This window comes from Drosophila obscura, unplaced genomic scaffold (assembly GCF_018151105.1).
Source record: "Drosophila obscura isolate BZ-5 IFL unplaced genomic scaffold, ASM1815110v1 contig_75, whole genome shotgun sequence".
Taxonomy (NCBI): domain Eukaryota; kingdom Metazoa; phylum Arthropoda; class Insecta; order Diptera; family Drosophilidae; genus Drosophila; species Drosophila obscura.
Window position 1 is genome coordinate 1,984,640 of NW_024542867.1, and position 17,290 is coordinate 2,001,929.

Genomic DNA, 17,290 nt, shown 5'->3' on the forward strand with positions numbered 1-17,290 from the left:
CTCCTTGTTGGCTGGGGCGTGCGCCGCCTTCTCCTCGTGTGGCTTATCTGGGCCTTCTTCTGTTTCTTCCGGCGCCTTTGTGGCTGCTGGGCGCATAAGCGTTGGAGCCTCCCCCAGCGGGGCCATCCGACACAACAGGCTGGCTAAGCCTTCGCCACGGCTCGGTTTGCGATGCGGCATCCGTCTTCCAGATGGTCGTTGTGTGCTGTCCTTGTCCGCGCTTGAACGCTCTGTGAGCATTTAGACCGGACTACGCCCGCTGCGCCCTCCTATGTCGCTCCCCTCGGCTGCCTGGTTTGCATCCTGTATGGCCTACGGTGGAGTCGTGGCCGATGAGTGCCAGCTGGTAGATTGGTGAACTACCCAGCACTATCGATCGCAGTCAGCTGTTTGGCGAGTCGGCGAGGAAAAGAAAAACAAAATTGCGCGTGGAAATTTCGTTTGTTGTTGCTCGGAGAACACAGGCGAGAGCGTGGAACGGTACGTACCCCCCTCTTCTCCTTCTCACTCTCCTTTTTTTAGGGTGGTTTATCGCCTGCAACTTGGCACCTTCACTGGAGGATTCAAAACCACGACCGTTCACTTTCGGTAATCACACTCGTCCCTGATTGTGTGTGTGTGTGTGTTTTTTTTTTTGTGTTGTGTGTTCTGGAAGCTCTATGCCGACTCAGCGCCTAATGGCGCCGAAGTGTGGGATCTAACCCACTAAACCAATCTAACACACCAACCCCGGTCCCGGCGGAACTGTCGCGAGATATTACTTCGCCGGGGGGAAATGCCTATACGCTCATTCTATTTAGACTATGTCTATCTCTGTTCCTTGCGTGCTCTTTCTTCGCGACGCAGCTTGGTAGTCATCACTGTGGCCATGTTGCTTATCGCAGCCCAGTTTTCTTCTGACTCCAGTAGACATTGCGCTACGTTTGCCACTGATGGCGTCCTTCCAAGCTTGTTGGTGAGGACTACCCGATCTTGCTCGAACCTTGGACATTCAAAGAAACAATGTTCCGCGTCTTCGGTGACCCGTCTGCAAAGCACACAGAAGGGGTCATCCTCGTGCTTAAACCTATGCAGGTAGGATTTAAAGCATCCATGTCCTGTCAGCAATTGGGTGAGGTGGTACTCCACTTGTCCATGGCTACGGCTCAGCCAACTCTGCAGGTCAGGGATTAGCCTATGTGTCCAACGCCCTTTGCTGCTGGAGTCCCAGGCGCTTTGCCATTGCCGTATTGAGCGCTGCCTCGCGTTGTGTGTGTGTGTGTGTGTGTGTGTGTGTGTGACACACTTCTGGGACACTTCTGAAAATGTCCTATATTAAATCATTGGGTCCGCCTGTTGCTAACTCTCGCCCATACTATTCCCACTCGCCTTGCATGGCAAATAAAGAAAGCTAACATAATCAAACAAACTGTGTTGTGAATTAATCAAAGTACAAATTGTCGATTTAACTCTACGCTATTGAAAAATCTCAATAGCTCAACATTTTGGTGACCCCGACGTGATGTAATCGATAAATATATATATATATATATATGCCTCGCAAATACAACTTGTCGGTTGTTTAATTCGCTGTGTACCACGGTTTTTCGATTCGTCGTTTGTGCACAAGCAACATAAGCGGTTCTCGCGTCATCTGCTTTGCGGTTTTTCTTGCGGTTGCTTCATTTCGGTTTTCGGTGCTCTAAGTGTACATGCCATTGTTGTTGTCAGCTGCACCTACTCAGTTCCTTTAAAACTGTGAACTTTCGCTGCTGGTCTGTAGAACTGTGAGCCCGTGTGCTTGAGCGCTGTGATCGAGTGTACAGTTCCTATAAAACTGTTCGAGGCTATTCACCGGTTATTAACCGCTCCGTGCTTCAGAAACTTTAACCCAGTGCTTCGTAAACATACCCAATGGCTTCTAATAGCACCCCCTCACTCTTGCCCCCCTCACCATTGTTCGTCGATTCGGAAGCTGCATTCTACAAGCGCAAGGTGCAATCCATGGTAGGGGCAGCACGGAGAATCGAAACGGCCGTCGGCAAGGAGAGAATTGGCGAGCTCAGTGAGGAGGAGCTGAACGTGAGGCTGAAGTTGCTAGCGGAGCTTGTAGCACCATAATGCCCTGGAAAGGATTGATCTCGATGAGATCGGCAGTCCCTTGAGGGATGAGTTTGACGAGTGCGTGGTCATGCTGGAGATTCGCATGATACGGGAGTTAAACAAGCGGCAGCCCGCAATGCTACCATGCTCAATGCAAAGGCGGCCACGCCTGCCGGAGTTAAAGCTTCCTGAGTTCAGTGGGGGCTACGCTCAGTATTCCTCGTTTTGGAGCATGTTTTTCTCCATAATAGACAAGGATACCGATTTGTCAAATGTGGAGAAGCTGCAGCACCTGCGTTCCTGCCTGAAAGGACCAGCACTAGACACTATTTCGTCTCTAGAGTTCACGCACGCCAGCTATCCCATTAGGCTAGACCTCCTTGATAAGCGTTTTAATAACAAACGTTTAATTTTTCAGGCGCATGTCACGGACACGCAAGCCAAGTGGGAGGAAACGTCATCGCTGGACAGCATACCCACAAGCCAACAATTCACCGCATTTCTGGAGCAAAGATGTCAGAAGTTGGAGAATCGGGAGCACGCTATGGCAATGTATACGCCTGTCATTCAGGTGGGAAAGATTAAAAAAGTACAGAGCAACACTAGAAGTTCATTTGTAGCCACTGAGTCTGTTTCTCTTGAGTGTCTATTTTGCAATACTGCTGGCCATAGTATATATACATGCGCGCTGTTTGGGAATCTTTTGCCGTCCCTTCGCTTAATTGAGGTGAAAAAGCTTGGTCTTTGCCTGAATTGCCTGAAGGCTGGCCATCAATTGCGCACTTGCAGGTCATCAGCTTGTCGTCACTGTGGTAGCAAACATCACACTTTATTGCATTTAAACGCCAGACCCTCGCCCACGGAACCCGTTGTCTCTTCATTCCCGCACCTTGAAGCGCAGCCACAGTCCTCAGCAGCCTCTCTGGTTGCACAGAACTCCTGCAGGGATGTGGTGCTCTTAGCCACTGCAGTTGTTCTGCTGAGGGATCGTGCTGGATCGCTCGTACCATGTCGGGCACTCTTGGACTCCGGATCACAAATGCACCTTATAACCTCCAGCCTCGCCCAACAACTTAGACTGAACGAGAAGGAACGTGCGAGTCGCTTCTGGGGACGCGACTCTACTTATACCCGTACTCAGTCAGCATATACATTTTTGAGCATATGATTTTTTAGAATTTTATAATTAAAAATAAAAATTTTACATTTTACATTTTTTTGCTACATCTTTTATCTACATCTACATATATTATGTATATTCTACATCTAACATGTAGATTATACATGTACCATTTAGATTCTACATCTCCTCCGCTAGGGGTTGCTCGCGCACTGAACGCGGCAGAGTGTGCGAGCGAGAAGGAAAATGAGTTGTGTTGTCGTGGGCAGGAGGGGGCAGGGGAAGCGACTGAAAATTAATTTCTTCATTCTGGCTATAATTATGATCTGATCTGATTCAGATTCGGCAGTCTGGTAGATATGGGCCTTTCACAGATTTTCGTCCTTTGTGGCGGCAGAAGGGGGCGGGGCGAAATTTTGAAATACACTTCGAGCAGTGTTATATCACATGAGTGTGGAAACCAAACTTGGTTGCCCTAGCCCTTATAGTCTCTGAGATCTAGGCGCTCAACAAGACGGACAGATAGACGGACAGACAGACAGACACACAGACGGACAGACAGACATGGCTATATCGACTCGGCTATTGATGCTGATCAAGAATATATATACTTTATGGGGTCGGAAACGTTTCCTTCTCTGCGTTACACACATCCACTTTTACCACAAATCTAATATACCCCTTAACTCTTTTTTGAGTACGGGTATAAAAACGAAACACCAATTTGCCAATTGGCAGTGGAAATTGCCAAATAATTACTATTAGTGCGCCGTGCCACTAACCATACAGTATACACTCAGCTGCGCCCCTGTCGTTGTATGAACTGGCACATCTATATACTGTATGGTTAGTGGCCGTGCCTTGGTCGCGAGTAATTTATTTGGAAAGTGGAGAATGTTGGAGTTGGGGTAGCGGTCGAGAAAAGTGGCTGGAGTGCACGAATTGTACGAAATCTCGAATTTAATATTAAATTTGGCACTTGCGCGGAATATGTATGTAGTGTATGTGTGTGCAGTATTTATATATTTGGTATATTGGTATATTTATGCGGGGTGTAATAATTGGATGTACATTTATAGTCGGCAATATGGAATTTGCGGCCAACTATGGACATAAATATATGAATGTATGAGTAAATGTAGGTATGTGGACAGGTACAGGAATAAAACACTTAATTTTAATTGTAGTTGCACTCGGAATGTGCCAGTGTATATTTTTATTGGGGTGGGTCGTGCATGGAATGCACTTGGAGAGACACGGATGTAGGTGTGTTTGTATGTCCGCAAGCCGCTCTCATGGGCTGGAATGTGCGTACATACATATGCTCGGAATGCACTTTTTAATTAATTTTTAATTATTTAATTTGTCCGCGAATAATGGACAGACACAAGGAATTGAAGAACTACCGTATCACTGGTAGTTGGAGATGAACGAAGAGAGAACGGCCGGAATCGCCGATGATATGGCTTTGTCGAAAAAAGAAGAGACACGGATAACGGATGGCACAGAATGAGGAAATAAGTACATGTATAAGAATATATATATGTACTTATATCGCGGAACTCGGACTTTTCGGAATTTTGGAACACAAATCGCGAATGGATGGGATTTGTGGCACACGAAAATCGTACTTATCTTGGCATCCTGGTGGTGAAGGCGATGCCGTGCTCGAAGGCTGAATATGGTTGGGGAAGGCGAAGTATATCCGGCTCGATGGACCAATGTTTGAGCGAAGAGGCGTCGCGAAGTCCCACAGTTGATTTCCAAAAGATAAAGACGAGAAAGCGAGTTCCAATTTCTTCACAGTTTATTCGTAGGGTTAATTGTAGTATAAATATGTATATGTGTATCGCGTGCAAAAGACGGCCGTTTTGCTTGGGGTGGAAAAGCGAATTAATTACAGATCGGTGGCGCTTAAGCTGCCGAGGGCTGTCGGCCGCGAAAGCGGGAGCGTGGGCGTGGGCGGGAGCGCAAGCGTGGTGAGTATGCGCGCGAGAGCGCGTCGCCGGGGGGAAAAATGCTCTTAAGTACGATGGCGAGAGCGATGGCGAGAGCGAGGGCGAGAGCGAGGGCGACCGCTTGTGTAGCTGGAACGCTAACAGCGATGTGTGGCTGGAATGCCCACAGAGCGGTTGCCCCGCCAGCGCCGTCTTCACTCTGAACAATTGCTATTGAAGACCTTTGCTTGATGATGGCAAGCAAAGCATTAGCTCAATTAGGTATGACGGCGCCTAATCGTGATATAGACGACCTTTTCAACAAAGAACTGGAGCGTGAACAGCAGTATGATCGTGCCGAGCTTAATGCGTTAGTGCAAAATAATGAGCCACGGTTAAATAAACTACTCGACAAAATCGAACTTTTTTTTTCCTCAAGGATCCAAACCGACTTTTTCTGATAGATATGGGGATTTCAAAATTTTTAAAGAATTATGGTTTTTTTCTATGGCAGAACCTTTTTTTTGAAGAATTTTTGAAGTCTGTTATTTTTTTTTTTAAGCTTTTTTCAAAGTTAGCGCTTGTTTTTTTCACATAGCTCTAGTATCTTACGTCTGGTTGTAAAGAACTTTACTATTTTGAAAAGATAATTAAAACAGCTAGAAGTTAAGCCCAAACACTTTGTGATTACAGCTTACCGTCTGGGAAATATGAAGCATTGAAATGCAAAAATTATGATTTATGTGCGGTATTTTTTACGAAATTTTGACTTTAAAAACTCAGGAAAAGTCGAAAAAAAATTATACCCAATTCCCAGTTGGGCCCGCAACCATCGAAAAGGTATTTTTTGTTCATTTTTTTCAATTTTTAGGTTTGGTTAACGAATTTTAGCTCCAAAGACTTAGATCATAGATCATAGATCTATCATAGATTTTAATGAGCGATACCTTGAACGACGCCATATTAATGCACCTATACACAAAAAAATAGAGGACACTCTTCGACTTTTCCTGAGTTTTTAAAGTCAAAATTTCGTAAAAAATACCGCACAAAAATCATAATTTTTGCATTTCAATGCTTTATATTTCCCAGACGGTAAGCTGTAATCACAAAGTGTTTGGGCTTAACTTCTAGCTGTTTTAATTACCTTTTCAAAATAGCAAAGTTCTTTACAACCAGACGTAAGATACTAGAGCTATGTGAAAAAACAGCGCTACCTCTGAAAAAAGCTTTAAGAAAAAATACCAGTTTTCAAAAATTCTTCAAAAAAAAGTTCTGCCATAGAAAAAAAAATATCATCAAACCATTTCTAAGCCCCAAATCTTTAAGAAAAAGTTCGTTTTGTTCCTTGAGGAAAAATCGTGTTGACTAGTGTAATCGGCTTTTCTCACCCCTTTCCCGCGGTTTCTTTTGTTTCATCTCTTCTTTTGCGCGTGCCAATGCATCAATACCCTTTCAATAAGGTACATTGATTTTTTATCAGCTAGGTAATATAGACATAAAAGTTGATAAACATGATTTTGTAAACTTATTTTTACATTTTTATAAAAGTTTTTTATTTAAACATGGTAACAATAAAATCTATATAAACAAATTTTATTTTTACTATGATTAAATAATAGACCATAATGAGAATGTAATTTTTACAAGGTTACCAAACAAATACCAATTAAACTATTATTTTTTTTTATTTCCAAACATATCATTGCGCTCAAAATTTTAAACATTTAAAGAGTATACAAATTCGGTGGGTAAAAAAAAAATTTCGGTTTTTTTTTTCCACTAACAAATTGCATTGACTCTGACAAAATAGAACGGTGAGAAGGAGACGAAATGAGCGAGAGTAGAAGAGTTAGGGTCGAATGCAGGTAGAGAAAACTAAAAATATGAGAGAGAGAGGGAAATCTATGGATATCTGCTTCTCTTTCTTACGAGTCAGCTTCGATCTCTAGCAGTTGAAGCTGGTCAGAATTTCATGCTGACGTCGACGTCGCTGCCTTTGTCGACGTCGAGCCCGAACAATTTTTCCTATGACACTTTCATGCCGTGACAGCCAGAACTGCAGGGACGTGACTTCAGGCGTCTCAAAATTATCAGCATACACACATACACAGCTCTTTAGTAGTTTTGATATTAGGAATTTAGTTTAAACGCGATTAAAAATACTTGGTGACTGGGCCCATAACCTGTTGGTTTATCTAATATTCTGAGTAATAATTAAGACGGTTTGTGTAATACTTTTAAATGTTTCTTTAATGTTCTTTTCGTATATATAGCCGCGGCTTGCATGCGCACAGTTCAGAGTCAGAGATAGAAGAGAACAATCAAACTAAAGAGATGGCCTATCGCCAATTCCACCTATCGATACATATCGATGAGATCTTTGTCTCTTTTGTATGTAACACACTGGTTACTTCAACACACCTCCTCAAAAGATACATAGATCTAATATTTATAACAATGAAGAATATAACTTATATAGCAGCAAGCCGAGCATTCTGGGAGTTACAAACTACAGTCCAACATTTGTTGCAAAGGGTTGGGGAAACCCCAGAAAAACCCAACCAGACCATATTACTTAAATATTATAAATTTACAAATTATACATTAATTCATCTTTACAAAATCAAAAATAATAAAAAAATTGTACTATTCATTAGTATGTTGAGATCAAAAGGTAGTTTAAACAAGCTTCATCAGTTTATAAGTCCCAGTTGTTCTCGCAGGTAGACGAATCGAGGTCCAGGCAATGGCTTCGTCAAAATATCCGCCAGTTGTTTATCTGTGGAAATATACTTAACACAAATTAGTTTTTGTTCAATTTGCTCTCTTGAGAAGTGATATTTAATATCAATATGTTTTGTTCTTTTGTGGCATGTGGGATTATTAGCAATACTAATACAACCTTGGTTGTCTTCAAAAACATTTATAGGCTCATTAAATTCTAATCTAACACTTTTAGCTAAAGACTTTAACCACATAGCTTCTCTCGTAACCTCAAATAATGCCATATACTCAGCCTCAGTAGATGAAGCTGCAACTGAATTTTGCTTTCTTGTATTCCAGCAAATAAGGGATGAACCAAACATTTTAAACAAATAACCCGTTGTACTCTTTCTATCATTTTCATTTCCAGCCCAGTCAGAATCAACGTATCCAGCAAAAATATTTGCATGATTTATACTTATTACAAAAGTTAGCTTAAGATTGTTTGTGCCTTTCAAATATCTTAAAACTCTTTTAAGGCATTGCCATAGTTCTTTATTATTTTTACTGGTATATCTACTTAAAATTCCAACAGCTGTGCTCAAGTCAGGGCGAGTACAAAACATTATGTACATTAAACATCCAATTACATTCCTACAAGGAGCATTATATATTTCATCGGAATTTAATGCTTCATAATTGAGTTTACTTGTTAGTGGAGTACTAACTGGGTTGCAATCATCCATGCTAAATTTCTTTAAGACATTATTAATGTATGCAGACTGACTAAGTTCTAGTTTATGAATTGGGAGTACTGGTGGCTTATCTTTAAGCCTTTCACTTTTTCGTACTTCAGGTTTTGCTTCCAAACTACAATTTTGGAAACAAGGCTTGTCTTTTTCCTTACTCTCATTCAGGACATGACTGTGACTATTTCCCATACTTTCATTCTGGGCATCAACATCATCTGTACTATCATTCGAGACTTCAAAATTTATATTTCCCATACTCTCATTCTGGGTCTGAACATTTATATTTCCCATACTCTCATTCTGGACAACAATACCATCCATACTGTCATTCTGGATCTGAAAATTAATATTTCCCATACTCTCATTCTGGGCAACAATACCATTCATACTGTCATTCTGGATCTGAACATTGATATCTCCCATACTCTCATTCTGGGCAACAATATCATCCGTACTTTCATTCGGAATCTCTGAAACGTTTCCGACCCCATAAAGTATATATATTCTTGATCAGCATCAATAGCCGAGTCGATATAGCCATGTCTGTCTGTCCGTCCGTCTGTCCGTCCGTCCGTCCGTCCGTGTGTCCGTCTTGATGAGCGCTTAGATCTCAGAGACTATAAGAGCTAGAGCAACCAAATTTTGTTTCCAGACTCATGTAATATCACACTGCTACAAGTGTATTTCAAAATTTCGCCCCGCCCCCTTCCGCCCCCATAAAGGACGAAAATCTGTGGCAGGAACATTTTTAAAGAGACGATAAAACTAAAAACGCAGTATCGTAGAAAATGACCATATCTACCAGATTGCCGAATCTGAATCAGATCGGATCATAATTATAGCCAGAATGAAGAAATGAATTTTCTGTTGGTTCCCTCTCCTTCTCCAGCGCTGCTGACGCTACTGATTCTCTTTCTCGCTCGCACACTCTGCCGCGTTCAGTGCGCGAGCAACCCCTAGCGGAGGAGATGTAGAATATGAATGGTACATCTATAATCTACATGTTAGATGTAAAATATATATACATTGTAGATGTAGATAACAGATGTAGCAAAAAAATTTAATATGTAAAATTTTTGTTTTTTCTAAAATTCTTAAAAATCATAAGCTCAAAAATGTATATACTGACTGAGTACGGGTATAAGAAGAGTCGCGTCCCCAGAAGCGACTCACACGTTCCTTCTAGTTTTTTTTTATTCTAAAAAATCATTAGCTCAAAAATGTATATACAGACTGAGTACGGCTATAAGTAGAGTCACGTCCCCAGAAGCGACTCACACGTTCCTTCTCGTTAAACTTAGCAAATGGTAATCTGGCTTGCTTTCCATTAACGCAAGCTTCACATAAATCATTACCAAATACAATGTTATTTAACAAATTTATATCTTCACACATATTGTTTCTCTTTAATTCTATTAATTTTCCCTTGCGAATATGTCCCATTCGCTCATGCCAAAATTGATACATATTTAAATTATTTTTATTAGTTATATATGCTCGATTGCATAGTTCAAATTCTATAACGGGAACATCATAAAAATACGTACTTTTAAAAATAACGGTCACACCTCCTGCCGAAAACACAATCTCCATACCAGCATCTTGCATTTTCTCAACCGAAAGAAGATTCTGAGGAATGTGCTCGCAGAACAGCACGTTCTCGAGGGTGATTTTTGATTTTTGGTCACTCTGTAGCTCCATAGTACCTTTGGCTGTTGCCTGTACGTACTCGGCGCATTTGGCGATTGCGATCTCAATTGGCCGCTCCAAATCCTTGCAATTCAGCAACAGACTTTTTGTATTTACCATATGGTCAGAAGCGCCTGAGTCCAGGATAAACGAAATGGAGTTCACATTTTTTGTTCGGTACATTGACGACCCTTTTTAGCATAAAGGCAATGTGTCTGTCTGGGTGGTGTGCATTGGCCGTGTGAGCTTGCCTGCCATTTTCATTTATATTATTTGTGGAATTATTATTATAATTCTTTTGCCCCCCTTTGAAACTGAAACAGTCCTTTTTAATATGTCCCATTTTATTACAGAAATGGCATTTCAGATTTGCTCTTTTATTCATTTTGTTCTTAAAATTGTTTTTGTTTTTGAAGTTATTACTTGTATTGAATTTATTTCCTTATAACCATCATTTCGTACGGCTTGTAAAACTTTGAAACTGGTATCTTTCTTAGAACTTTTGAATGTTATTTCCAGATATAATTCTTGAGCGATGAATCGGCTGGACGCTAAACTTTTGCGCTCATATATGTTGTCCAAATTTTTGAGAATTTCCTGCGAGGTACACCCTTTGGTTACAAAACTGAGAAATGAATCTCCTAAATATTCGATAATTAAACTTTTCGCGACTCTTTCGGCCTTTTGCCACTGATCAGTTTCTTCATCTGGTTTTTCCCGGTCGATCACCTTTAGGACATCATTTTCGGACAAGAGCGCTCTTATTCTAAACTTCCAGATCGAATAGTTTTTACCGTCGAAAAGTTGTATGTTCCTTTTTATTTTATCCATTTTATTTTATTATTCAGTTTGGCTTCGCACAACTACACACACACACGTCGTCCAATTTCTGCAAGACTGTACACATACAAGATCTTTGAGTATGTACACACGCAAATGCATACAGCAGGCGTCGTCGTCCCACATACAAATTTTGAAAAAATGCGGTTCTGGAAATTTCCGCGTGGTAACACACGAACACAATTTTCGTGTAAGCATCGCTGACACACACACACTAGCTTTGCAATAGTAGTGCGGTTCTGTAAATTTCTGCGTGTGCACATATATGTACATACAATTTTTGGGCAAGCGTCGACAGGTTTTTACAAAATTTCCAGGAAATATATATGTATATACTCACGCACAATTGAGATTTACTTAGGATTTCCAGCCAGGCTTCGCTTCATCTCCAGAAATGCGTTCGTGTATGCACACATATGCAATAAGTTGCATACCCCTGCAGTTCCAAAAGTCACTTTTCACTCGTGATTCATTCGGTGAATCACTCATGGCATGTCCTCTGCCACTGGTGACTCACTGGTGAAACTCCAGATGCAATTTGTATGGACATGTCCGCTTTTGTCACTCGTGAAACTTCATATGAAATTTGCACTGAATATTCTAGTGATTTCACCGGTGGCTTATACGTATAAGCCATGAGTGAAATCACTCGAGTGATTCACCGGGACATGCCACGAGTGATTTCACCGGGACATGCCATGAGTGATTTCACTTGGGCCATGCCACGAGTGATTTCACTTGAGACACTTCCAAAAATGTCCTATATGAAATCACACGCGACATTTCTCATGAATATTAAAAAATGTCACGGTTAATTTAAATTTTAAAGCTACGTACAAGCTCTTTAAACAACATCATTTAAATACGACTAAAAATTTTTATTCTAAAGTTTTTCTTAATTATATTGTTTTTTTATATTTAAAATCGCCTACCTTATGGTGCTATCTGCCGACTCGATCGGATTATGCATCCGCAAGGCTCCTGAAACTAAAAAAAAATTATAAGTTTTATATTTTAAATACGTTTTATTTCTTTTTATTAAAACGAATTAATGAATTGTTAGACATTCTTAACTTTTATTTCGTCTTACTTGTTAAAACCGAATAGAGCCCAGCCCGGGATCGCAGACTTTTTTTCCGCAAGTCCCGTCGAGGTTGTATCCTCTCACAACCTGCTCGTCCAACACACTTTTCAGGCACCTCGACAATGGCTCCTTCTCCAGAAGCTTCCAAACTTGTTTGATCTGTAAATATATACAAAATCATGTAAATAGCTTTAAGTCGTTTAAGATAAAGTAATATTGTAATTTTTATGGCGCATGTAGCTTCCCTCCTTGTTCCGTACTTACGTAAACATCTTTTAGCTGAGGGGTCATGAGCTCCACAAACATATCGAGCTCCTCCTCTGTTTTTATTGGGAACGTTATTGCCCCTGGGACTACCTGCTCTCCCTTCACCTGCACTTTAACGAGAGCGGCTACTTCGGCGAGTTTGTCCGCCATAACATCAACTTTCTCCATCAATAGACGGTTCTGGTCCCGGAGGAGCTGCATCTCTTCTGAAATATGAAAAAATATATATTAATGAATTATTTTGATAAATGGACAGTTTATATATACACTGATAAAATAATGGAACAGTAAACATAGATACTTTGTATATTGAATAAAAAAAGACATTTAATATTTTAATTAAATATAAAATTGAGTAAATGCGGTAAGTGTATTAAATAATGTATATTAATATGTTTTGTATTTAATATTGTTTTTTATATTTAATTAAAATATTAAATATGTCTTTTTTTATTCAATATACAAAGTATCTATGTTTACAGTTCCATTAGTTTATCACTGTAGGATTGGAAACATACCTTTCAGCACGGAAATTATTCTTTCATCACGTAATGGCTCTTCTGTAACAACATTTTTTTTATTAATACAGATATCGTTTAAAGGGTATGTAGACTTACCATTCTCACCGAAGTCCATTCGCCTAATTTTGAAAGGTGGCTGAGACATACTAAATAGATCAAATACAAAATTATAAAACAAGGTATTATATGTATGTATAGCTAAATTTAACTATTAGCTAAGGTCCTAACGTTTTTTTTTTTTTTGGTGGTGAACCATGGCAGGTGAATCTTCGAAAGATATTTAAAGCCCCGTTGCAATAAATATGCCCGATTCGCAATGAAATTACGCCTACGGACTAAACACCTCCATATAAAAACAATAAATTAATTAATCAAACCTATTAATCCTATGAAAAATGCAGGCAAGGAGCTAAAACTATTTTTCCCTTATAAGGCATGGCTACTGCTTTTCTTTTAAAGTCTCCTACTAAAAACCTTTGAATGGAACAAGGCGCTTCTAGACTAACTAAATATATACCTAGGCTAGTCGACCTTAAAGGTTCATTAAAAAAACTTCCTATATCTTTTAACTCCCTACCTATTATAAAAATCGCTCCTAGTTCCTCTTCAAATGACTCTATTTGGATTGGTATCTCGTCTCTGACAAAACAAAAATTATCTGGTTCCCTATCGCTAAGGGTACAGTCGTTAATTTTTAGAACCCTGCCTACTAATTTAACTTCTTCCCTTTCTGGAGCTACATAACTTTCTTCGACTGTTTTCCTATCAATTTGTTCTAGGATATGCGTAGGCTTTCGGACAACTTTCTTAAGGGTCTGTAAGTAATTCTCAAACGCGTAAGAAGATCCTGAAATCGGGTTCCCGATTTGTTTTACAGTCTCTCTTACATGGAGTAAGCCGTGAACATTGTAGGACACACTGTTTTCGCCAAAAATAATAGGAAAATTTTTAACAAAAAGATTTAACATTTGTTGAGCAATCTCAACATTATTTTCCCGTTGTTTTTGCGAGCAGAGCAGTCTATATGCACAGTGTAATAACAAAAATACATAATACTGCTCCTCATGGATTGTATCTTTAAAAGCTACAATTCCAGTGTACAATAAAAATTGCCTAAACTCGGTGCTTTTCCAGTGAGGAAGCTCTAGCAATGTCCTCGGCTTTCGTGCAAATTCCCTAGGTATACAACCTCGCAATGACGCTAATATTTCAGAAATATTTAGTTTATTTTGTTTAAAAATTTTATTTATTACTTTATTATGGTAAATTCTATCTAAAAACTTACGCATTACACCTAGCTCAATAAGATGCATGCAATCTAAAGGAACTTGGGTTATCATACGATCGCCAAGTTTTTCAAAAGCGGACTGAACCCTAAAGTAATCATTGTTATGTTGACTTGGGTACTTTCGGTTTAAAAAAGCTTCATCTGTTATTAACTCTGCACAACGAGTGCTGTAAGTTAAGGTCGAATCCACTTTATATGCTACCTGTAAGCACTTGGTACAGCCGTGACTGGATGTATGTCCAGGTGTACCTGTAACAAATGCCCTTGCAGGAGCATCGCAAACCACCGCTCGAAGTTCAAGGTTAATTTTTTTATTTAAAATGGTAAATCCATTTTTCATAAGATCGGATAACTCACTAGAGAATTTGGACAAATATTCGGTTGAATTGAAAGGCTTATTGTGACCAGCAAAAATACCTGTTGGTAACACCGAACATTTATTTATATTATTTAATCTAACTAAAATGGGCCACAATTGCGAACGAGAGCTTTTAAATAAGGGAAGACCTTCAACATTAATGTCAATGCTCAGTACGTCGGGTAGTTTTGCAACAACAGATAGTTTTTTTAATTGCTTTAATAGGCCGATATGCAAATATGAACCACCTCCTATTTGCATAACATCTGGCTTTTTACTGCAATTAAATTTATAAAAAGGCTTTACATGTAAGCCTTCCGAATTCAAAATTTTAATCAATTCCAAAACACAACTACGCTTGGGCTTGTGCTTGACAAACCACTTTTTTAATTTTGAAGTTAAATCTTCATTATCTGTTTCTACCTCCATGACTTCTATATATTCCTGATCTACTTCTGTATTTGCCTGCTCTACTACGATATCTTACTGATTAAAATTATCTAACACCTGTGAGTCAATCGGTCTTTCTTCGACTGCTCTTAGCTTTTCAGCTAGTTGATCCCTTTCCCTTTTCACTAATCTACGAATTTGACGAGAACCAACCATTTTGCCTATCTAAATTAATAAAAAAATGAATATTTATTTATTGAGACCTGTAAGTTTAAAAATTTATTGATCATTAATAAATAATACATTAAGTATATTAAGTATATATATATTAAAACATTAAACATTGAGTTTGCAATAATTTCCACTTTTCCATAATATTTGACTTCTAAGTAAATTTCAATACAAATTATTAAACAAAAAAAAAAATTATTAACCAAAAAAACTTTTGAAAAACACGAAAAAAAAAAATAATATTTTATCTATTAATTTTCCTATCACTGTATATATTTGTATGAGTGTTAAACCTGATTTTAAATCAAAAGAACTCGAATTTTATGGAAAAGTAAAAAATGTTTCTGCAAATGGTAGTGGAAAATGTACATATAAAACCACCTTATCTTGGTAAAAATAAATTTGTGACGAAATATGCTTGTTTAAGTGTTCATTCAAACACACAAAATATTGTGTTTTTTTTTCAAAAATTATTTTGTATGATTAACACAATTGATTTTAATATTTTTGTGGTTTTTAAATACATTTTAATTGTCGTAATGTAGGAAATGTTAATTGCAAACTGCTATTTCTTTGCACACAGCTGTATGTAACACAAACAACAACATTTTCGTCACAAATTGTTTAACTTTCACCGAGTTTAATGGATTTTTATATACACATAAGTCAACTTCACAAATGCCACACAATATTTCATTCAATTATTTATGTTTTATAATTATTTGCAGTTACATACATACATATGTACATGGGTTTCACATGGGTAAACAAACTCCCGCTGCGATGCACTCGGTTAACGGCATCGTATGGCTAGAATGTTTTAGACATATTTGGTCTTGCTAAACCCATGTAACACTTTATTATAACTAATGACGCGCACTTTATTGACTAAATGCACTTACCTGACTTTCGTAAACAATTAAAAACACTTTTTAAAACACAAAACAGATATAAACAAACGCTTCAAAAAAATTGCTGCCTTTCTCTATGAAAAAAATGAACCAATAACACTACTCGACAAAATCGAACTTTTTTTTTCCTCAAGGATCCAAACCGACTTTTTCTGATAGATATGGGGATTTAAAATTTTTTAAAGAATTATGGTTTTTTTTCTATGGCAGAACTTTTTTTTGAAGAATTTTTGAAGTCTGGTATTTTTTTTTAAAGCTTTTTTTAGAGGTAGCGCTTGTTTTTTTCACATAGCTCTAGTATCTTACGTCTGGTTGTAAAAAACTTTGCTATTTTGAAAAGATAATTAAAACAGCTAGAAGTTAAGCCCAAACACTTTGTGATTACAGCTTACCGTCTGGGAAATATAAAGCATTGAAATGCAAAAATGATGATTTTTGTGCGGTATTTTTTACGAAATTTTGACTTTAAAAACTCAGGAAAAGTCGTTTGGCGTCGTTTAAGGTATCGCTCATTAAAATCTATGGAGAGACTTTGGAGCTAAAATTCGTTAACCAAACCTAAAAAATGAAAAAAAATGAACAAAAAATACCTTTTCGATGGTTGCGGGCCCAACTGGGAATTGGGTATAATTTTTTTTCGACTTTTCCTGAGTTTTTAAAGTCAAAATTTCGTAAAAAATACCGCACAAAAATCATAATTTTTGCATTTCAATGCTTTATATTTCCCAGACGGTAAGCTGTAATCACAAAGTGTTTGGGCTTAACTTCTAGCTGTTTTAATTACCTTTTCGAAATAGCAAAGTTCTTTACAACCAGACGTAAGATACTAGAGCTATGTGAAAAAAACAGCGCTACCTCTGAAAAAAGCTTTAAGAAAAAATACCAGTTTTCAAAAATTCTTCAAAAAAAAGTTCTGCCATAGAAAAAATAAAAAAATATCATCAAACCATTTCTAAGCCCCAAATCTTTAAGAAAAAGTTCGTTTTGTTCCTTGAGGAAAAATCGTGTTGACTAGTGTAATCGGCTTTTCTCACCCCTTTCCCGCGGTTTCTTTTGTTTCATCTCTTCTTTGGCGCGTGCCAATGCATCAATACCCTTTCAATAAGGTACATTG

General features: G+C 38.4%; 1 protein-coding gene across 1 annotated transcript; it reads right to left on the minus strand.

The window, feature by feature from the left end:
• Nucleotides 1–7,051: 7,051 nt before the first annotated feature.
• Nucleotides 7,052–16,201, minus strand: LOC111078282. The gene is made up of 7 exons (XM_041595712.1): nucleotides 16,168–16,201; nucleotides 13,095–13,144; nucleotides 12,996–13,037; nucleotides 12,475–12,683; nucleotides 12,217–12,369; nucleotides 12,059–12,113; nucleotides 7,052–7,934 (listed from the first exon to the last, which is right to left on the minus strand). The coding sequence occupies exons 2-5, from the start codon at nucleotides 13,141–13,143 to the stop codon at nucleotides 12,220–12,222; spliced, it is 450 nt and encodes a 149-aa protein (XP_041451646.1). The 5' UTR covers nucleotide 13,144; nucleotides 16,168–16,201; the 3' UTR covers nucleotides 7,052–7,934; nucleotides 12,059–12,113; nucleotides 12,217–12,219.
• Between the last annotated feature and the right edge of the window lie 1,089 nt (nucleotides 16,202–17,290).